General features: G+C 40.8%; 1 protein-coding gene across 2 annotated transcripts in view; it reads right to left on the bottom strand.

The window, feature by feature from the left end:
* Nucleotides 1–24,251, bottom strand: part of Pde5a (phosphodiesterase 5A) — a 118,294-nt gene that overhangs the window by 68,223 nt on the left and 25,820 nt on the right. For both annotated transcript variants that reach the window (XM_090356640.1, XM_090356642.1), the window contains exon 3: nt 19,879–19,968. In XM_090356640.1, coding sequence (XP_090212766.1) covers nt 19,879–19,968 — 90 coding nt within the window. The remainder of the gene's footprint in view (nt 1–19,878; nt 19,969–24,251) is intronic.

Below are 24,251 nucleotides of genomic sequence, written 5' to 3'. Positions count from 1 at the left end.
TGGCCCATCTTTTAATGGGATGGTTGTTACTTTGGAGATTAGTTTTGGAGTGATTCAATTTTTTGGGCTGTTGATATATTTTAGATATGAGGCCTTTGTCTGTTGTATGGTTAGTGAAGATTTTCTCCCATTCTGTGGGCTTCCTATTTAATTTACTAGCTATGTCCTTTGCCCTACAGAATCTCTGCAGTTTAATGCAGTCCCATTTATCCAGCCTTTCTCTGATTTGTTGTGTTTCTTGGTCCTTGTTGAGAAAGTTTCGACCTGTGCCAAGGAAGCCTAGTGTGTCTCCTATTTCTTCTTGTAAAGTTTTCAGTGTGTTAGCTTTTACCTCGAGGTCTTTGATCCATTTGGAGTTAATTCTAGTTCAGGGTGACAAAGAAGGATCCAACTTTAGTTTTCTGCAGGTGCTTAACCAGTTCTGCCAGCACCACTTGTTGAAGAGGCTGTCTTTCTTCCATTCCATTTTTTTGGCTCCCTTGTCAAAGATTAGGTGGCCATAGGTCTGTGGTTTAATATCGGGGTCCTCAGTTCTATTCCATTAGTCTTTAGGCCTGTTCTTGTGCCAGTACCAAGCTGTTTTGAGAATTATAGCTCTGTAATAGAGTCTAAAGTTTGGTATTGAAATTCCTCCTGCGCTGTTCTTTCTGCTAAGAAGTGTTTTTGCTATACGGGGTCTTTGATTATTCCATATGAAATTTTGGATTGACATTTCTATTTCTTTAAAGAATGACGTTGTCTCAACCCCTTCTTAAAACAATTTTTGATTGCTCTCATTGGTCTCTTTTCACACCTGCAAAATAGGTGTCCTAAGCACGTTTACTCTCACTTACTCTTTCTCTGTCAGATACTCAGCCCCCAGCAATACCTTCTTTACTCTCCTTGTCATTCATTTTTGTTAGTGTATATTAACTGTTCCAAGGAATTCACTACGGTATTTTGTTGGCCCTGGAGTTTGAACTGTGGGTTTGGGTGCTGTCCCTAAGCTTTTGTTTGTTTGTTTGTTTTGCCAGTCCTGGGGCTTGAACTCAGGGCCTGGGTACTGTCCTTGGACAGGATACACTCCTGGCCCTTAAGCTTTTGTATTCAAGGCCAGCACTCTATCACTTGAACCACAGGTCCATTTCCAGTCTTTCTTTTGTCTTTTGGTTGCTTACTGGAAATAAGAGTCTCACAGACTTTCCTGCCCATGTTAGCTTCGAACCAGGATTCTCAGATCTTGGCCTCCCCAGTGTTTAGGATTACAGATATGAATCACTAGCACCTGACCATATACTATATATTTTATTCAGAATAACTTAAGGGAAATTTTTTTTCAAGAGCAGAACTATACATTTATCGCACCTTTGATTTTTTAAATTGTCCTTAGTTGAATTCTCCCTTACTGTCACACACTTTATCACCCTTGAAAATAACTGGCAGATTTCTAATGCTCCAGTCTCGATGGCAAAACATAGGAAGGAGTGCTGTCCAAAAGTAGATGTTGAACACTGCTGAATGGTGACCACTGGGGGCTCAGAGGAGTCCACCATACACCAGCACAAGTCTCACTAGTTATTCAAAATACTCCTCCCTGCATTTATTCAACAAATGCTAAGTGCTGATGAGGCCAGAGTAAAAGCTATGCCAAAGGAACTGAGCCAAGAGCAGATGAAAACGTGCTAATGATGAATTCGAGGGTATACAGCATGCTGGAAACTTTGAAGAAGTTCCCAGAGGAGGTCAAGGACAAGGTTTCTCAGTTACAAAAACATAATCACCCCAAACAGACCTTGTTATCAGAAGAGTTACTTTGCAGGGTCTGAAGGGATGCTACGAGAGGAAGAGAGGAGGGTGAGACGGATTGGAATACAGCACACCCATACACACACACAGGTGGAGATGCAACAACAAATCCCCCTCCTGTATGACTAAACTCATAAAACTTTACAGGCACACACACACACACACACACACACACACACACACACACACACACACACACAGATTCTCTTCACATGCTCCACACGGACTGCTCCTTTCCACAAATGAATCTCACTTGCTTCCTGTCAGGTACCTGCCATTATCACGTGTTGTTCGGCTGTGGAGGCAGGGCGCTGTTGCAGGAACTTGGCCATGAAGCCCAGGCTACACTGGAAAAGTGCTCCCTCTGTCTCTACCTCCATCCTCCCAGGGCAGGGAGAAACTAAATGTTCGTTTTCATGCTGGTTTTCAGAGGCAACTTTGGATGTGTGTGTGAGGAGCAAAGGCCATAAAAAACATGCAGGACTTGCCAGGAACTGGGGGCTCATGCCTGTAATCTTAGCTGCTCAGGAGACCTGAGGAGGATGGTTCAAAGCCAGCCTGAGCAAGGAAGTCTGTGACTTTCAAAACCACAAGTGAAGCTGTGGCTCCAAGTGGGAGAGGATTAGTCTTGAATAACAAAAAAAAAAAAAAACCCAAAAACAAAAAACTCAGGGATGGCACCCAGGCTCTGAGTTCAAGCCCCGGGGGTGAAGGGGGGGGGAACAAAACAAAACAAAAAGATGTGAAGAAGTCTTACAGGAAATCCGTTTATTGCTGACCATGCCACCTAAGCTCTGGGAGGCAGGTACCCTAGGCTACTTGTGTAGAAGGAAAAAGAAGGCTCTCTGAGGTTTATTTATTTATTTAACCAGGCCTAGGGCATGAACTCAGGACCTGGGTACTACCCCTGAGCTTCTTTTGCTCAAGGTTAGAGCTCTATCACTTGAGCTGCAGCACCACTTCTGGCTTTTTCTGTGTATGTGGTGCTGAGGAATTGAACCCAGGACTTCATGCATGCTAAGCAAACACTCTACCACTAGACCACACTCCTGGGGCCTCTGAGGTTTTATTTTATTGGCACTTCCCCAGCATCCACAGATAGGATGTCCTTTCCGTGCTCTTGGAGAAATGCAAAGGGCAAGCTTTGACTCTGGCTGGGTGAACAGCTGGCCCAGACATTTGCTGAGGCGACATCCGCCTCAGAGCCACCCTGTCCCCAGTTCCCAGGGGTGAGAGTAAGGCACATGAAGATGCAAGTCAGGGAGGAGAGAAAGAGACTCATGTCAGTGATCGTCCCTCCGAGCTACAGCACAACTCCTGTAATAACAAGACTTGAGATAACTGGTGCCAAAGAAAACAAAAGGCAAAAAAACCCTCATACACTGCCAAGAAAATGACAACATGGCAATAGAGGACCTGTAACAATGATGACAATAATCTATAATGCTAAAACCGTGGGGAGAATTTTCTCCATTGCCATTTACAAAATTCTCCTTACCTCATTCATTTCCTCCACATAATAATGATTAGTTGATGAATAATTACTGAGTGCCTAGTCAGATGCTAATTAGTGGCTTCCACCTGTCATCCCTGCTACTCAAGAGGCGGAGCTCTGAGGATCACTGTTCGAAGTGAGCCAGAGAAGACAAAGGCAAGAGCTTCTTATCTGCCATTAACCAGCAAAAAGCTGAAAGGAGAGTCACATAGATCGAGGGGAAGGTACCAGTCTTGAGTGGAAAATGGTAGGGAGCAGCACGCAGGCTCTGAATTCAAGGTCTGGTATCGACACAGAAACAGACAAAAATTACGAAGTGCCTATTATGTGAGGGCCTATTAAATCTCAGGCGATCATCTAATTATGTTAATATTCCATGGTGTCGTCCTAACAAGGACCTCTGAAGGTCCCTGGTTTGAATCCCTAGAACTTCTGAATAAGTTACCATAAATGGCAAGAGACTTTTCATAGACACGATTAAGGTCAGGCTATGCGGATGTCACGTTACCGTGGATCATCTGTACAAGAACAGGCATTGCCACAAGGTCCTTGTAAGGGGAGAGTCAGAGGCAAAGGGATTTGGAGCTGGAGGAAGAGGCACTGAGCTGAGCAATGCAGGCTGTCTGTGGGAGTTTGAGGAAGTCTGAGCAGTTTCTTCTGCCAGCCCTGAGGACAACTATTTTGGACTCTAACTTCCCTCCAAAGCTGAAAGGTAATGAGTCTGTTTGTCTGAAGTCACAAATTCCTAGAAGCTTTTTTCCCCGCCCTGTAGTAAAAAGACATAAATAAATGCAGCCATTTCTCGATTTCTTTCATCCAGCTTCCCTCACCTGAACTGCATTTGGATTCTCTTTTCACCATCTTACAGTCCCCCCTCTCAGAAAGCCCTGAAATCTCCTATGTGATTGTCTTCCTGCTTTCAGTCCATACCTTGGATCGCTCAGCCCACTTTATCTTCTCGAGACATTACTTCCACTTAACACCCCCAAACTGAACTAGGATGATGGAGGGCAAGTTAGGCCACCTTGATTAGGTAGGTAGGGCTAAATTTTTAAAAAAATGGTGAACGTGGCAGAAAACCTATGGCACACTATGGAGCTTCCTCTTCCCATAATGCCTTGGGCTCCTACTCAAAATGCTTCTTCTTCCCATCATTACTCTCTGTGTTCAGACAAGTCAGAATGCCAGCATGGTACACGCACGAGCCATCCCATAACCTGCACCAAGCCCAGGGAAATACGGTAGATCCCTTGTGCTAGAGTACCACCGGGGGACTCTCATAGGGTCTGCTCTCTGCACAGAGTCTATAGCCTGCTTTTGCTTTCCGATACTTTTTCTGTCTGTTTTAAGCACTATGCTGCTTTTTCAATTTTTAATCCGCAGTGAAACAAACTCATAGCCCTAGATGGCATTAACGACTACGTGGGCCTTTGGCGTTGGAACGTCCTTTGTTCCGACATGTTGTCTTTCACTTCCTCCCTAAAACCTCACCTTCAAACGCAGCCCTGTGAAATTCTCTGTGACAGGTGACAATGACAATCCATATAACAAGGAGGTGTCATGCTACCTAATCTGCTTTTCTCCATTCACATCTCAAATCCTCAGGACATGATGTTATACATAAGGTAATAATATGTAACTGCAGATATGTGATCTTTAGCATGGATTATATAACATATATACACTATATTATATATTATTTTTACTTTATATTTATATATATTATCTTTAAGTGCTTTTAACAAAGAACACAACAGATGAATACAATGTATCTGATCAATGTCACCCTTTCAACATGTATCTGATGTTCTACTGACCACAAATATTTTCCATTGTTGTGAATACCCTCAGTGAGCTATTGGTTCATCATGGGAAAACTGTCAGGAGATCAAATACATTTCCTGCATTATTTCTCCAGCCCAAACCAGAAATGCCCCAGGGTCTGCCATTAAAAAGAGGATTCCAATGACACTGATAAAGTACATTCTGCTCACACACTACTTTGTTGAACAGCAACTCCTTTGTATAAATAATAATAAAATTATAAATAATAAATAATAAATTAATAATGAAAACACCGGTGTATCTTTTGAAGAAGAGGATGGTGGGCCCTGTCATATGACAGACTGTTTTTGTTGGTTAACTCATTTATTCTTCCTTATCACAGGGAAAGCTAATGGCCACAAAAGCCACCTAACTGGACCCAGGACTCCATTCCTTGCCCCACCCAAGTCTACATGGTCTCTCTTGGTTCCCTAGCCCCCAGGGACAAATGAACTCAGCACTAGCATAGAAGATGGGTAGGTTCTTCAAGACTGTCCTTGTAAGCTAAAGGAATCATGAAGGCCCAGTGTTTTCCAGAAGACACCAAAGCTTTGGTTGGATCCCACTGTATGTTTATCTGATTAATCTATATTTTCACATCTGGGAATAGAATGATCTCTGTCTCTCTCTCTTAGTCTCTCCCCCCCCCCCCCCCCCCCGTGTAAGTACTTCAGTTTGAATTCAAACTGAATTCAAGGCCTGCATGTTAGCTTTTTTACTCAAGGCTGTCACTCTACTACTTGAGTCACAGCACCACTTCCAGCTTTTAGGTGGCTGATTTGAGATAAGACTCTCACAGACCCTTCTGCTCCAATTGGCTTCAAACCTCTACCCTCAAATCTCAGCCTCCTGAGTAGCTAGGATTACAGGCATGAGCCACCAGTGCTGGGCAAATAAGGATTCAATATAAAAGCTTTACTTAATGTAGATTTTTTAAAAAATTAGATTGAAAAAAGGAAGGAATACAGATGAATGATTTATAAAGTAATTTTTTTTTGTTCTTCAATGAATATAAATGCTCGTACCTACTTCTACTGAGTAGCAATTTCATTGATAACTTATTTAATTCACTAAGAATGCCAGGCAATGGTAGCTCACACCTGTAATCCTAGCTACTCAGGAGGCTGAGATCTGAGGATTGCAGTTCGAAACCAGCCCTGGTGGAAAAGTCAGTGAGATTCCAGTCTCCAATAAACAACTCAGAAAAAGTTGGAAGTGGCGCTGTGGCTCAAGTGGTAGAGTGTTAACTTTGAGCACAAAACCAAGGCTCTAAGTTCAAGCCCCAGGACAGGTGCATGTGTGCCTGTGTGTGTGTGTGTGCGTGCACACACACACACACACACTTAGCTTGAGCCAAAGGGAAAAGAGGAACCCAAAAGTTCAATGAGGCAAAATGAGATGAAAAATAAGATATATGTGGTAATGTGATAATCTAGTTTGGCTAAATATGTCTAGTATGACTCCTTTTCAAGAGTATTGCTTTATCATTTTGAAGCATAGTAGCCAAAATGAACTGACATGCTAAGGGGTCTCAGAATTCATCTAGGAAAAAACAATAGGGTGAGATCTTCATACTGATATTTAAAAAGTCAAGAACTACTGCTTTTTTGGACTAGTAATTATGGACTTGGCCAAGATAAGAAATTTCCTAATACTATGCATTTATAGAAGCATATTTCCCAATATTATGTATTTATAAAGGAAATTTCCCAATATTATTTATTATTCCTTTGCTGTTACCATTTTATTTTTGTGCCAGTAGTTAAATTCAAGGCCAGAAGAGGAGCTGTGGCTCAAGTGGTAGAGTGCTAGCCTTGATCACAAAGGTCAGGGACAATGCCCAGGCCCCGGACCAGCACATATCCAAACAGAATTATACATGAAATTATACCAGTTACTAAGCAGTCCCTGTGTGGAAAGAACCCAGAACATTTCCTTCTATGTTATTGGGGCTCACATACGAGGCCGAGACCTCATCTTTCATGTCCACCTTCTTCGAAAATTATATATTGACTTGTTCTTTAAGTTCTTGGAAAGGTTTACATATGGCAAAGCACTAGATGCTAATATATAATGCGCTGATTTGGGACATTAATACTTCTATATAACCTACCCCCAATGAATAGTTTCAGGACACTATTGTGATATCTATCACACTCAATTAACCTGGCTTTTTCTTGAAGAATATACTCGTTTTTTGAAACTGCATCAATAACCATTATTTTTCCTAATGTATAGGCTATTTCTAGACCATAGAAGTGGTCCTCAGCTGTAAAAACATACATAATTGATAATCCAAGTCAAAGATGAAGAACTTTTTGCAACCATTTTGGTTTTCTCTTTATTTCTTTTATGTAATTTTTTAAATTTCAACGTATAGAGGGGTTACAGTTATATTCGCCAGATAGAGGGTGCATTACTTCTCACACATTGATATCCCTTCTTATATTTTTGTCCCCATTTCCCTTCCCCCACTCCCTCCCCTCATTTTTCCCCTCCTATTTCAAATAAACAACTAAACATCTATATAATATACCAGGTAACAAAGTAGGATACTGTAACAATATGAGATTAACCAAAGGGCAACACAGGAGAAGAGAGAAAAACACAATACATAACAAATAATAGTCACTTATGATTAAGCTCTTGTTTCCATGTCCTGGAGGTCCATTTCTCTTTATTTCTTTTTTTTTCTTTTTTCCTTTTTTTGCCAGTCTTGGGCTTGGGCTTAGGGCCTGAGCACTGTCCTTGGACTTTCTCAAGGCTAGAGCTCTACCACTTGAGCCTCAGCACCACTTCCAGCTTTTTGCTATGTATGTGGTACCGAGGAATCGAACCCGGGTCTTTGTGCATGCTAGGCAAGCACTCTACCACTAGTACAAACTCCCAGCCCCTTTATTTCTTAAAGTTAAAATGTAGGCACTGTTAACACAGTGCTAATGGCTCATACCTGTGGTCTAGATACTCAGGAGACTGAGATCTGAGGATTGTGGTTTGAAGCCAATTGGAGCAGAAGGGTCTGTGAGAGTCTTATCTCAAATCAGCCACCTAAAAGCTGGAAGTGGTGCTGTGACTCAAGTAGTAGAGTGACAGCCTTGAGTAAAAAAGCTAACATGCAGGCCTTGAATTCAGTTTGAATTCAAACTGAAGTACTTACACGGGGGGGGGGGGGGGGGGGGAGACTAAGAGACAGAGACAGAGATCATTCTATTCCCAGATGTGAAAATATAGATTAATCAGATAAACATACAGTGGGATCCAACCAAAGCTAGCCTTAAGCAAAAAGAAGCTCAGAGACAGTGTCCAGGCCCTGAGTGCAAGCCTCAGGTTGGAAACCAAAACCAATAAAACAACAAAAAAAGAGAATGCATGACCACTCATCAATTGAGATTGCTCATACTTGTAACTCCAGCATGGATGCCTATAGGTTAGAGGTTCTCTGCTTGAAGCTTGCACAGAATGAAAACATGGGAGCATTCCTACAAGATAACCTAAGCAAAATTTCTGCAGGGGTTTCACTCAAGCAATACAGTGACTGCCTAGCAAGCATAAGGCCCCAAAGTTCACACCCAAGTAACATCAAGAATAAAGAATGTGGGTCAGGAGTGTGGCCTAGTGGTAGAGTGCTTGCTTAGCAAGCACAAAACCCTGGGTTCAATTCCTCAGTACTACATAACTTTTTTTCCCCAGGAAAAGCAGAAAGCAATGCTTTGGCTCAAGTGGTAGAGTGCTAGCCTTGAGAAAGCTCAAGGACAGTGCCCAGGCCCTGAGTTCAAGGCCCAGGTCTGGTGAAAGAAAGAAAGAAAGAAAGAAAGAAAGAAAGAAAGAAAGAAAGAAAGAAAGAAAGAAAGAAAGAAAGAAAGAAAGAAAGAAAAGAAAGAAGGAAAGAGAGAGAAAGAGAGACAGAAAGAAAGAGAGAGAAGAGAGAGAGAGAGAGAGAGAGAGAGAGAAAGAGAGAATCTATGAAAACATGGAAATTATTTAATAGTCAAAAATCCTTTCGAGGATATAATTATGTAGAGTTGAATCAGATATTCTTCAAAGAAATTATTCATGCTTATCTGCAGCTGGTTCCTGACATCTAATAATCATTATTTAGGGACTATGTAAAACTCCTAAAATTAAATTTCTAAATGATCTATTAAATTAAAAATGCAATACACTCCAGCAAGCATTAGAATGGCTATCCAATGAAGATAAATCTCCTATTGAATAAAATATGATGTTAAAAATAAGATTCTATTTGAGTACAGAGCCTAAGAATAATTAAACTTTCAACTTCTGTGTTATATTCACCCTTTCTTCTTTTGGTTGTGTAGTATAGACTTGAGTTTGCACCAATCAGAACTGTGTTTCAGAGCTGTTTTGAGGAATTCTCTCCCTCACTCCTTGGGAAAGTAGTTAGTGTCTTCTTTATAAAATGCACTTGTTTATTATTTAAAGGATAATATGGAAAATGCAAAAAGGGAAGAATCACCGCCATCATGACATCCAATCAGGAACAAACAGAAACTGCAGAGCCTCTGTTGTGTTACTAAAGCAAAGATCCACAAATGAGCGTTGCTGGGGGGAATAAACACAATGAACAATTTATAAGATTATAAAAACACACAACTAGCCAGTTCTGGAAGACTAAAATAGACAGAGATCAACAGACAGATTACGTCTGCTTATTTTGGGAGTTAACATTTCTAGCTATTTTGAGTTAGAAGGAAGGGTTATGCATAAAGCTGTAATATTTATTAACATTAAATTTACTTGTTCCAAGGTCCTTGTTGGTGCTATGCACATCAGCCACAGGCCAGGGTCTTTCTGTCCATTCTACACACATATATCTCCCTTACAGCTGTGGGTAACACGTGTAAACACTACTGTGCTCTTGCGTAACTCCCTATCCTGCTCTCCAAACACCAGGCCTGTCTTTGAACTTCGGTGTGGAGGATTGGACTCACTTAACATTGATTTTGTGCATGTGTGTGTGCTGATACAGGTTAAACTCAAGGCCTGGGAACTGTCCCTCCGTTGTTTGCTCAAGGCTAGCATTCTACACTTGCAGCTTTTGGGTAGTTTATAGGAGATAAAGAATCTCACAGACTTTCCTTCCTGAGCTGGCTTCAAACCACGATCCTAAGAGCTCAGCCTCTTGAGATTACAGATGTGAGCTGCCAGCACTGGGCTTTAACACTGATTTTAATGTCTACTGTATAAGATCTACCTCTAGAAATGAGAAAATATTCAAAACCAAGTATCTTTCTTGCTTTTCTCTTTAAAAAAATATATACAGACTCTTCATATTTTTTTTTCTTTTTCTTTTGTTGGCCACGGGGTTTCAACTCAGAGCCCATACACTCTCTCTGAGCTCTTTTGATCAAGGCTAGCATTCTACCATTTTGAGCCACAGCTCCACTTCTGGTTTTCTTATGGTTAATTGGAGATTAAGAGTTTCATAGATCTTCTTACCCCTGTTGGCTTCAAATTTCCATCCTCAGATGTCAGCCTCTTGAGTAAACTAGAATTACAGACATGAGCCACTAGTGCCTGGCTACTCTGTGTAAATTTCAGTGATTCAACAATTACTTGTCAACAACAGATGCTTTAAGGAATATAAATGATCATATTTTAAATAAGCAGATAGTCTCATAAAGTGTAAATCCTGTAAATTATTTACAGTCATATCCTGAAGTTGAAATTCTACATCGCATTATATTCATGCCTTATTTTATGGCTTTTTGGCGAGCATTAAGTGATTTTGGTTCAACAAAGTATTTATCTTCCAGAAATCTCATTAAAAAAATAGCTGATCTTGTTTGAATCTCTTTAGACTTATTTTTAAAGTCTATATGAAACACTAGATAGTTAGCTAAAATGTTCCATTATGAACACTGTAAGGAATTTATCATAGATTTTCCATTGTGTCTTATTTGCATCGAAAGAGGGCCAAGTATGTCCTCAAGTATAAAAACCAAGATGAGATGAAAATGAGAAGAGAATACAGTTCTATTCCAAATTAGATTTCTATTTAATAACTGCAGTTCATATTCAACTGTGGTAGTTCAGGCTGCCTTGAAAGACACAACTGGATCCAATTTCTAGCTCAGATCCATAAGAAATGCTCAGAGTTTGCATTATTTGATAATGACATGCCTTTTGCCCCCTACCTGATCTTCCTCAAACTGTGCACAGATACAACTCAGTAGGCCCTAAGACAAACAGAGCTGAGAGTGAGAGTTTCCACATAGTCTGTCCGTATAAATAAGAAAGAACAGTCATCTCTACGATGTCAAAACAAGCCATACTTCAGGGGAGGGCAGGACTTCAGAAGTAGGTCATCTGAGCTGGAGGTAGGAGCTGAGTTTTCTCTGCATATCTTCACTAACTTGAAAGAGTTCAATCTGCTTATAGGGAGAATTAATGCAAGGGACTAAAGTTATAACTGCTCAAAGTGGCTAGATCTAAAAAAAAAAAAATCCAGGGTTAAATCTGAAAGAGTTTAACTACAATCCTAAAAGATCCAGATATGCTGCAAATAATTGTAGGGAGGCGAGGAGTGCCAGTTCTAGGGCTTGAACTCAGAGCCTTGTAATTGAGTCCTTTCATTCAAGGCTATCACTCTATCCCTTGAGCCACAGCTACACTTCCAATTTTTTTGGGGGGGTGGAGGGGGCAGTGCTTATCCGGACTTTCCTGCCTGAGCTGGCCTCAAACCAAGATCCTCAGATCTCGGCTTCCTGAGGACATAGGATTACAGGTGTGATCCACCAGCGCTCAGCTGAAATGACTTTCCATTATGCTACACAGCATGGTCCTCTTCTAGAACACACTGTCCCAGATAAATAAATGTGCAACCTGCTCTTACGGCTCTCTCTTTTTTTTTTTTTTTTTTGGTCCCCCTTTCCTCCCTTCCCTTTTGTGGCTCCTTTGTTCCTGGTAAAAATTTCCTCATGGATCATTAGAGAACAGAACTGCGATCTCTCTGCCTCTTTCTCTTTCCCTTCCCTCCCTCCTCCATTTTGGAAAGAATCTGTCAAGTAGTTTAAACACTAGCATTGCAGAGGAATGAGAAAGCTTGGTGGCAGCCACATTAACACAGTGGTGCCCTAAAGAAGCAAAATTGTAATCAATCACACAGAGCAGAATTTTCTGTATTATGACTCTAAGAGCAGCTGGGTCTAATGCCAGCTTTGTCAGTTGTAAAGGCCTGCGACGTGAGCAACTCCCAAAGTTCCATGTTTCCATTTCCCACATGTGTAAAAGAATCATTGCTTCCTTCGGTTGCTATAAGGGCTGATGAGTTAATGTCTCCCAGGCCTTAGGAATAGCTTCCATACGATTTGCTGAATGAATGTCTCATGCATTGTGGCCGCCGCTGCTGCCACTTCCTCTTCCTCTTCCTCCTCCTCCCCTTTCTTTTTTGGTTGGTCATGGGGCTTGAAATCAAGGTCTAGGTTCTGTCTGAACTCTGTTGCTCAACACCAGTGCTCTACCACTTGAGCCACAGTGCCACTTCTGGTTTTCTTGTGGTTAACTGTTGGTAAGAGAATCTCATGGACTTCCCTGCACAGGCTGGCATCGAAGCATGATCTTCAGATCTCAGCCTCCAGGTAGCTAGGATTATAGGCGTGAGCCACTGGTACCAGCTGGTAATGCATCATATATGTAAGGCAATTACTTCCAAACACCTATTCTTTTGTCCTCAGATTACCTTCTAAAACACAGAATGAACAACTCTCTACTTGATTGACTCTGTTTATTCATTTTTCCTAGCCAGTAGCTCTCTGACCTTCTTAAAACTGGTTATTTTAACCTTCTCAAGCTTCTCTAGTTTTTAGGGTTTTTTTTTCTTGCTCATTTTATCCATGTAACATCAGTCTCTTATAAAGTATTAAAGCCAAGAGGAGATTGCAAAAATCTGCCCTGTGTAATTTTTTTCTCCAGAATTTACTACCACAGAAGTCTAGGGCTAGCTGTCATTTTTTCAAATAGCATTGCTGTATCTGCTATACTTAAGATGATAATGTTATTCATATACTTAACAAGAAAAGGCAAATAAAAAGCTTAGACGGGGGCCGGGAGTTTGGCCTAGTGGTTAAAGTGCTTGCCTAGCATGCATGAAGACCCCGGTTCGATAACTCAGTACCGCATACATAGAAAAAAGCCAGAAGTGGTGCTGAGGCTCAAGTGGTAGAGCTCTAGCCTTGAGAAAGTCCAAGGACAGTGCTCAGGCCCTAAGCTCAAGCCCAGGACTGGCAAAAAAAAAAAAAAAAAAGCTTAGTAATTTTGGTGAGTCTTGGATTTTTCTCACACCAAATGCTGATATCTCACGCTTATAATCCTAGCTACTCAGGAGGCTGAGATCTGAGGAGCATAGCTAGAAGCCAGTCCAGGCAGGAAGGGCCATGAGACATTTGTTTCCAATTATGCACCACAAAATCTGAAGTGGAGCTGTGGTTTAAGTGTCAGAGCACTAGTCTTAAGCAAAAATAATTCAGGGACAGTACCTGAGTTTAAGTGCCAGGACTGACATGAGCATCCACGAGTATTCCCAAATTCTCCGGCCTATAGTACAACTCACGCGTTAATGTTCAGTCTGTATCTGCTTCAGTCACACAAAATTCCAGAATTCATCCCCATGTTTGAAAAATGAAGAGTCACTAAAGGTACCAGGGTGTTTAGTAACCTATTGATTAATAATTCAGTCACTGCAGTATGTTTTAAGCTCTCCTATAAATCGAAGGCATGAGTGTTAGCTTACTCAATCCAGGTGGTCTTATACAGATAACAACAAATGCCATTTGTCTCAATTATGAGGAAATACAGCAAGGAGTAATTTTCTTTCAAGTTTTAAAGTTTTTGAGAGGGTAATATGTAGATAGACTAGTTAAGTCATGAATTAGACTGGTAATATATAGTCCACTGGCTGATTATGTGATATTAATTCCATTATACAAAGTTTTCCGTTCTTTATGTCTCCTAGAAGCTCTACTGTATTTTTTTTTATTTCTTGTCATTGAGTAACTGTACAAATTCAACATACCAATTTACCAGTACATCTTGAGGTCTGATGGTTTAGGATCATCAATTTATGAGACCAGTTGACATTTTATTGTTGTTGTTGTTTTTTGCCAGTCCTGGGCTTGAGCTCAGGGCCTGAGTACTGTCCTTGGACTTTCTCAAGGTTAGAGCTCTACCACTTGAGCCTCAGCACCACTTCCGGCTTTTTTCTATGTATGTGGTACCAAGGAATGGAACCCCGGTCTTTGTGCATGCTAGGCAAGCACTTTAACCACTAGGCCAAACTCCTGGCCCCCCAGCTGACATTTTATTGGCTGCTCTCAGTGATCCAGGAATGATGCTAAACTCTTCTGTATGTACGAATGTATGGAATCTTCCACCAAGCTTCTTTTATTCCTCCCACCCCCATTCAGAAGAGGAAAATAAAGCTGAAAGAGACGAACCAGTCCCATTCACTGTAGTCATCCAGGAAGAAGTGTTCAAGCCTAGAGTGAAACAATCTTTATAATTACTCCCAAAGCCTCACTGTGACTATACATGTTGACTTCAAGATTTCATGAGAGCCAGAGACCTTGTGTATGTACACAAAAACAAACATGTTTGTTCTTTTTTTTAATGAAGCTATAAATGTGAAGATAATTCAGGAAATGGCCCTGGCTTTTGGTCAGCCAAATGAGTATTTTATAACAGCCAAGTGAAAAGTGTGCCTATTCTTTTGTTTCTCTTCATACTTTTTCCTCTGAAGAAGCAATTCTCACAGGAAATACTTGGGAATTGGGAATAATGCAAATCTGGGAAAAGAGGGAACAAAAAGGGAGAGGAGAGAATGAGGAGGATGAGAGGCTGTTCGAAAAGCTACCAGGGAGACCCTCTCTTGATTAGTTATTTGTTTCCAATAAAGTCACTGCAGATTGTGTGTGTGTGTGTGTGTGTGTGTGTGTGTGTGTGTGTGTGTGTGCTCACAGCCTGGTGCTGTTCCTAAGCTTTTGTGTTCAAGGCTAGTTCTCTATTGCTCTACCATCTAAGCCACAGCACCACTTCTGACCTTTCTGGAGTGAAGTCTCCTGAACTTTCCTGTTCCTGCTGACTTTGAATGCAATCTTCAGGTCTCAGCCTCCGCTAGCATTATAGGTGGAAGCCACTAGCACCTGGCTTCCAAGTTCTTCATCTCAGGAAAAGCTTGGAATTCTCTGGAAACTGCTGACAATTTAAACTTTACATGAAGTCTTCACTGGATAAAACAGAGCTGGAGAAGATGTAGAAACGCAGAGATGTAAGGAAGCACAGAAGCTCAGCAGAAGTCTTAGCTGAGCTTGGGAACATCTGGGAAGCTGTGGCTGCAGGGCTCTTTGGTTGAGAATGGAGTTATAAATTCACACAACCAAATTTAAGTCAGTCCCTTGCAGTGAACAGCTAGCTTGGACATAAAGAGTTCATGAAGCGGTGCTGTGGCTTAAAGTGATAGAGCTTGAGTGAAAGAGCTCAAGGACAGCACCCAGGCACTGAGTTCAAGCCCCAAGACCAACAACTACACCAAAAATAGAAGAGTTCGTGAGACTCCACCTTGAGCAGGAGGTGGGCATGGGGATGCCTCTGGAATTCTCAGAGGCATGGGGGAAAGAAGAGTAGAAAAATCACAACCCAGGTCAGCCCGGGCAGAAAGCAAGACCCTTCCTGGAAAACAATCAGTCTAAAAAGGAGCTGGAGATGTGTATTAAGGGGTAAAGTGCCTACTAGTAAATCACATGCCCTGAATTCAAACCTGGGTACTACCACACAAAAAAAATGAGAGAGGGAGGGAGGCAAGGAAGGAAGGAGGGAGGGAAGGATCATAGAAGGAGGGAGGAAGGAAAGAAGGGAGAGAGGGAAGGAAGGAAGATGAGTCAGTTCCTATTAAACTGAGTAAAATTAAATACTAACAAGCACAAGAAGTAATTTCAATTCAGATTAATTGTTGATAAGACTGCAATATGGCCCAGTCACATCGGACCAGTTTGCAAATCTTATAAAATTAAACAAATATCTGCTATATCATCTAGCACTTCTCTGCTGTGAGGCAAGGAGGGAGGGATGGAAGAAGGGAAGGAGGAAGGAAGGAAAGAAGAGAAGGGAAAAGAAGGGAGGGAAAGGGAACTAAGCAAGTAAGCTACCTGTATTTTAGGAAAATACCCAGGGTAGGAGAATGCATACTGGAATGAGAGGAAATTAAAACCTTAAAAGAAAATCTCTCTGAGAACATTTTAAAAGCTCAGGCATTGCTTCAAAATCCAAGTCATGGGCTGGGAGTGTGGCCTAGTGGTAGAGTGCTTCCCTAGCAAGCACGAAGCCCTGGGTTTGATTCCTCAGTACCACATACACAGAAAAGGCCAGAAGTAGTGCTGTGGCTCAAGCTATAGAGCTCTAGCCTTGAGAAAGTCCAAGAACAGTGCCCAGATCTGGAATTCAAGCCCTACCCAGGACTGGCAAAACCAACCAACCAACCAACCAACCAAAAAAATCTAAGTCACGGGGTAAGAGATAGGGATGAAAAGAAAGGACCTGGAATGAGAAACAATACAATGAAAAAAATGAAGCTAAAACAATAGAATTTGATAATTGACTAGATGGCAGGGGAACAAAAGGATGTCAAAATCTGCAGCTGAGCAGGTGTGGCTTACTCCTGTAATCCTAGTTACTCAGGAGTAAGATCTGAGGATCGAAGGTTCAAAGTCAGTCTGGGCAGAAAAGTGTATGAGATTCTTATCCCCAACTAACTCCCAAAATATCCAGAAGCAGGCAGAGGTATGGTTCAAGTGGTAGATTAACAGCCTTGATGAGAAAAAGCCAAGTAAGATCATGATATCCTGAGTTCAAACTCTAGTACTAGAAAAAAAAGTAGTTGGAATCTGAATATAAATCATATATATAAAATATATAAATCTTATATATACCATATATATGAACCATATATCTATAAATCATACATGTGTACATACATACATACGTGTGTGTGTGTGTGTGTGTGTGTGTGTGTGTGTGTGAGAGAGAGAGAGAGAGAGAGAGAGAGAGAAGAGAGAGAGAGAGAGAGAGAGAGAGAGAGAGAGAGAGAGAGAGAGAGAGAGAGAGAGAGAGAGAGAGAGACAGTGTTTTTGCCAGTCCTGGAACTTGAACTCAGGGCCTGGGCACTAACTAGTGCTCTACCACCTGAGTCACAGCTCCACTTCCAGCTTTTTGGTGATTAATTGGAGCCAAGAGTCTCATGGTCTTTCCTGCCCATGCTAGCTTCTAACCACAATCCTCAGATTTCCACTTCCTGTGTAGCTAGAATTATAGGCATGAGCCACCAGCATCTAGATTAAAATTTTTAAATAATATTCTCTAGGAAGGCTGGAAGTATAACTTAGAGGTAGAGTGTTTGCCTAGCATGCATGAAGCCCTGGGTTGGATTCCTCGGTACCACATACACAGAAAAAGCTGGAAATGGTTCTGTGGCTCAAGTGGCAGGGCACTAGCCTCGAGCAAAAATGTGTCCAAGGACAGTATCCAGGCCCCAAGACTGGCAAAAAAAAATATCCCTAGGTGACTGTGGTTTGCACTTAAGGTTAAGAATGACTGATAGGGGCTATTTCAGTCTATTTGCTTTTAAGCACTCTCAACGCTGGCTGTACTTGAGAATTCTTTAGGGAGTTTTGCAAATATATGAGCAACTAGAATCTCTAAGGACATTCTGATTTAATTGGTGTTAATAGTTAATTTTATGTGTCTACTTGCCTGGGTTCCAGGATGCCTCGAGAGTGAGAAGAGCTTTCCTATTGTAATGTGTGTCAGAGGGAGTGTGTCAGAATCTGCAGAGCAGGGCAGGGAGTTCCACATCCATTAGAGGCACCATAGGACACAAAGGCAAAGGGAGAGCAAATTGCCCTGTCTTCTGGACTTGGGTGGTCCATCTTCTCCAGCCTCAAACATCTGATCTCTGGATTCTTAGGCCTGCAACCGCTCTCCAGGTAGGCCTCAGACCTTACACCATATCTGCCTCCGGGTTCTCCTGCTTAAACTCAGGTCAGGGTATCTCTTACCACAAAATTGCCTGAGTCAATTCCAAGAATAAAATCCTCTGTGATGTATCTACATCTATTCCATCGACCCTGTCAATTAGTAGAACCTATTGAAATAAGGATATTGGTTTGGCATTGTGGTAGATGATAGGGCATTGAGTCTAACTGGTACCATCTTGGCTTCTTGGTGGATGAAGGTGCCCCAGGTTATGGGTGTGACTGATTCCTTGAGGCAGGGGTGGGAATTTGGACAACAGGTTATGGATCTGCAGAACTGTACTATGAACTCGTGAGATTCTTTGAACTCTCCCACTTCCTGTGATTTCGTCCTCTGACCATGATTCTGTTTAGGCCCTGACCAGTTTAGCTGCTGTTTTTATGTATGTATGTATGTATGTATGTATGTATGTATGTATGTATGTATGTATGTATGTATCTATCTATCTATCTATCTATCTATCTATCTATCTATCTATCTATCTATTTTTGCCAGACCTAGGGCTTGAACTCAGGGCTTGGGGACTGTTCCTGAGCTTCTTCTGATCAAGGCTAGAGCTCTACCACTTGAGCCACAGCTCCATTTTTGGCTTTTTCTGTATATGGGGTACTGAGAAAATCAAACCTAGGGCTTCATGAATGCTAGGCAAGCACTCTACCACGAGGCCACACTCCCAGTCCTCCTCATTTTGCACTGCACTTCCTGTCTCCTAACTGTCCTCCAGTCACCAAGGTTCCTCTCTTCAGCTCTCCATCAGAGCTGATCTGATTTATTAAGATTGTTTTTCTGCTTTTTCTTTACTCTCTTACTTTCATGGCTCAGTTTCTAACAGAATTAAGTGTATTCAAGGCTGCAAGTGTCTTGGGGAACATGGGTCTGTACTCAGTCGTTGGCTTTCTAATAAAAACTCCCAATCTGACCTCTCAAAATGTGGCTTCTCTATGTCTCATGACCAAATTGCTATATAACACTTTTAACTTGTGATCTTTTAGAACTTCCTCCTTGCTTATAATGTGCAGTTAGGTAACATAACGTGCCCATCAAGCATTCTGTTTCACGAATCATTTGTCAACTATGTATATTTTATGTTTTTGTCAGTTGTGGGGCTTGAACTTTGGGCACTGTGCCTAAGCTCTTCAGCTCAAGGCTAGTGCTCTGCCACTTGAACCACAGAGCCACTTCTCAACTATGTATTACTCAAGTAAATACAAAATAAAGAGAGAATTCAGTGCTAATAAAATCTAAATCTGCTAGTTAAGCAAGATGTAAACCAATATGTTTCCATTTGCTTGTTATAATATTGCATCTACATAAAATATATGATTAGAATTAGCCACCATTTTTCCTTTCTGTTTTTTTCAAAATCTTAATGTGACTTCAAAGAAATCTACTACAACTGAATAGCCATTAACAAAATGAGAATTGTTCAGACATACAAAATATAATGTGATATAAGTTCATTCTGATCACAGCCATAATTATACATCTAAGAAAGAGGAGAGGGAGGTAACAGCATATATTAAATTTGTTGCAAAGCCAAAGTTCATAATATAGTAAAATCTCTCTCAAGGTTCAATCCTGTAATTTCAATCTAAATTTTTTTTAAAAACCATATCTGCTAACTTAAATGCTAATTCATCAACATTTCATAAACGTGCAAAATATAAAAAGTGTCAAAACGAAAAGTATTTCCAAATAACCTTTTCTAAAATGAAAAAAATTTGGCTTACCTCTTCCCTGTGATTCTTAATTGGCATGCAAAGAATACTTTGAGTTTTGTAGCCTGTAATTTGGTCAACTTCAGCATTGAACCGAGGATCCTAAGTAAGGAAAAAGAAATTCAATTTAATGACTGACCTGTACAAAGACTGATCTGATTGCTATAGCTTATTAGATTAGAGAAATCTAACCTTGGACTTACCTTGTTACTGTGAGCACAAATTTTATCACGGCAAGAAAGCATCAATGGATAGAAGGACATATCCTTGACAAAGATAAACTTAAAGGCTTTAGCAGCTAGTTTAGAAGAAACGAAACGAACACACACACACACACACACACACACACACACACACATACACACACACACACGCTGACAACAACAAAAATAAAATAAAATAAAAATAAAGCCAAAAGATACACGCGATACATGTGTCAGAAGTAATGCACCGACTACCTAAAGAATATAACTGCAACCTCTCTATACATTACTCCGACAATAAAAAAAATTAAAAAAAAAGAAATAAAAAGACAAAAGATATTCAAGTTTTTAACCACTTAAACTGGTTTTATGATTCAGGAAAAAGTAATATCTCTCGTTTCTGTGACACTTTGCCTGGATGTCTATACTAGAACCTGATTTTACTGTGTTATCCAAAGCACAGCACCTCATCTCCAAGGACTTTCCTAGAAAGATACCCTTTCCAACAAGAGACTATAATAATGGTTGCTCTATACCTCCTCACCAATCTGTCCTTCAACCTCTGATATTCAAAATCAATTTTTTGTATCCACAAAAATGAGTCATGGACTCAATTTGGGAACAATTTCTTGATCTGCTGTATTTTGTTCCTCTTTTCACAAAGCACAGTATGCACAGCCAAAAATTACAAAGGACTTTTGAAAGATCTAACAGTTATAAATGTGTCCAAAGGAAACAAGGTACTAGTTCAGGGCTGCATATCTGTAATCCCAGCTACTCAAGGTGGAGATTGGAGGATTAGTCCCAGGCCAGCAGGGCAAAATTGCTAGACCCTATCTGCAAAAAAAACAAACTAAACCAAAAGAGGTGGAGAGAGTCGCTTTAGTGTTAAGAGTACTTACTGCAAGGCCCTGAGTTCAAATTCCAGAATTACCAAGAAGAAGGAAAGGGAAGGGGGGAGGGAGGGAGGGAGGGAAGGAGGAAGGTAGGAAGGAAGAAAGAAGGGAGGGAAGGAGGGAGGGAGGGAAGGAGAGAAGGAGGGAAGGAGGGAGTGAACTTAATCTTTCAGTAAACATTACAGTAGGAAGATCTACAATTAGACTGAAAGTCTGATGAGAATCTTACTTTTTATTCATTGCTGTATTCCCAATATTTAAGTGTTTGTTAAATGAGGGAATTTACAAACAAATGATACCACCTTTAATGCCATTTTCTTTTTTTCTTTTTTTTTTTGCAGGCCCAGGCTTGAGCTAAGGGCCTGAGCACTGTCCTTGGGCTTTCTCAAGTCTACAGCTCTACCATTTGAGCCACAGCACTGCTTCTGGCTTTTTCTTTGTATGTGGTACCGAAGAATTGAACCTGGGTCTTCATGCATGCTAGGCAAGCACTCCAGTACTAGGCCAGACTCCCAGCCTCTATGTGATCTTTTGCAGCTTATTGTAGTGTAAAGCAAGTCTTGTTGCTAGGGGTGAAACACACTAAAGAAAGCCAAAAAGGAATAAAAATTTGAGTGGAAATAAGCATTTCAGAAGATAAATATCTGAATGGGTGCTCTTCCTTCCAAAGCAATAGCCTTGAGAAATTACAGGCTCGGTCGGGCTAATAATAGGATCACTGGTCCAAAAGCTCTGCATTTGGAATTCCCTTTAGACACCATGGAATATCTAACACTGGAAAGAAGGAAAAACCTCAATTTTTTTGAAGGTCATTTCTATTTTTTCCTTAAATTAGTCTAAAGTCACACAAGGCCCAAAGTGTGAATGAAGTAGGTGATTAGATGAGGTGTTAACAAATGGGGTCAGAAATGAGGCCAAATTTCCCCTGAGAGAGCCAAGCTGGCTTTCCAGATAATTTCAAAAGAGAAGCTATAAAATCAGTATTAATTATTCTATAATATACACACTACTACATTTTTGCTTTATTTTTTTCTCCTTAAAGAAAATTGCTCAAAGTTACACTGAAACACATAGGTCTTAGTAAAAGTCTCTCAACATTTCACCAAAATCATTCTTATTTTTCTCTTTAAATACTTAGATATTTTATCTTTACATTCCGAGGTATCTAAGAAAGTAGATAGCATACTGATACCGATGAATTAAGGTAAAAACACGATTCACAAGGTGACTAGTTTCACAAACAACAAAATCAAAGTATGAATAAAAATGGATTTCTGTAATTGCTTTGTCAAGGAATAGTAAAACTACAAAATCAATTTAGAAAGAAGATTTGACCCAGATTATTTAATTGAAATAGTAAAGCTTGACAGAATTTCACAATTCTGTGTGTGTGTGTGTGTGTGTGTGTGTGTGCGTGTGTGTGTTTGTGGTTACACTAAAATCAACAGCAATCCTGAGCTCTCTTTATCGATAGGGAGATGTAGTATGTCCTTCAATTTCAATTTCAATTGAAGCACCAAATTTCTGGCAAAACTCAAAACAGTTTTCTTTTTGTAAATGGTACTTAACCTGTACTTGCTTAAAAGCTCTGAGTACTTCTACAAGAAAAAAGATGAAGCTGCGTGCCAGTGGCTCACTCCTGTAATCCTAGCTACTCAGGAGGCTGAGACATGAGGATGGTGGTTCAAAGCCAGCTCAGGCATCAAAGTCCAGGAGGCTGTTATCTCCAATTAACCACCAGAAAACTGGACGTGGTGTGTGGTAAAGCACTAGCCTTGAGCTTGTGCTCAGAGACAGCGCCCAGGCCCACAGTTCAAGCATTTACCTGGCAGCCACCTTGAGACCTTAGAAAGTCAGGATTTATCAGTAATACTATTTTTGAATGGGTAATAGGGTTCGAACTCAAGGACCTGGATGCTACCTTGAACTTTATCTGCTCAAGGCTGGTGCTCAACCACTTGAGCCACAACTTTACTTCTGGCTTTTCGATGGTTCAATGGAATTATGAGTCTCATGGCTTTGACCTGCTATCCCCAACTCAGCTTCCTAAGCCGGTAAGATTACAAGAGTCAGCCACCAGAGTCTGGCTCCATTTTCACTTCCACAATGCTAACATTTCACAGTGCAAAAGCATTATGCTTTTCACCTTTCATTTCACATCCCAATTAAAAGCTGAGATTCTATGGTTATTGTGTGCTCCCCTCCCCCCCACCCTCCCCCTCACCCCATTTATGACAGAGTTACTGCATGGAGGAATATAAGCTTGGGCTATCCACTCATATAACGGAAGTATGCGTACTGGACTTACCCTGTTGCTGAAGACAGCTAGAATTCTCCAAAGCCACAGACAGTAAAGGAAAGACTCAGGCTGGCCATTCAACACTGGCTTTCTGCCTGAATTGGAGCTTTTTTTTTTTGGAAAAGGCCAAGTGTGACTCAAGTGGAACAACAGTTCCAAAAAGAACTGAATTGAGTTCCAAAGTAGCTGGGATTTGTGAAACAAAATAGGCTCTGTGTGTGTGTGTGTGTGTGTGTGTGTGTGTGTGTGTGGTGTATTAAGTGTGAATTATATATATTAAGGAAGAGTGACAAATGACTCTGACTATTCACTCTAGAATTGTATAGGGTAAAATTCCTAGAGGACCAGCAAAACTTACCTGCATCTGGCTGAACATGAAATGTTGCTATAAACCTGAGGCACACGTATGGAGGCATTCATTAGTTCCAGTCCAGCCAGAATGGAGACCTCTCAGAGCTCTTCAGCCACTCAATTCATTCAAGAACTAGCTACTCTTAGGAGTAAGGCCTATATCATGTAGTTTAGATACTTCCTAAGACTAATTCAGAACTAGAATAGACCCTCTCTAGCCCACAGTCAGACCAAGCCTGACAAAATCACAAGGATCTAATGATAATTCTCCTGCCTACAGAATGGTCCTCCTTTCTATTTTAAATATTCACAGTGAAATCCAGACTAACAGCTAACATACAATCAAAACAAATGACTGCACATGTGCATGAAGGGGAAAATGCAACCTGCAGTGAAGCAAGAGTCCATCTCCAAACAAGTTAGCACAAAAAGCCAGGCTGGAGGCATGGTTCAAAAGGTAGAGTGGCAACTGAGGCCTTGAGTTTAACCCTTGTACCAACCAAAAAAATAAAAGTTCATAATCCACTAAATAAAAATCAATGAGCCCATACTGATGTAAATAAACACATAAATATGTAAATAAGAAAAGGAAAAAACAAAGCTCTTCCTTACACTAGATGCCTCCTACAAGAATAG

This window comes from Megascapheus bottae, chromosome 23 (assembly GCF_031878675.1).
Source record: "Megascapheus bottae isolate mThoBot1 chromosome 23, mThoBot2.hap1, whole genome shotgun sequence".
NCBI lineage: Eukaryota > Metazoa > Chordata > Mammalia > Rodentia > Geomyidae > Megascapheus > Megascapheus bottae.
This window is presented reverse-complemented; position numbering and strand designations above follow the sequence as displayed.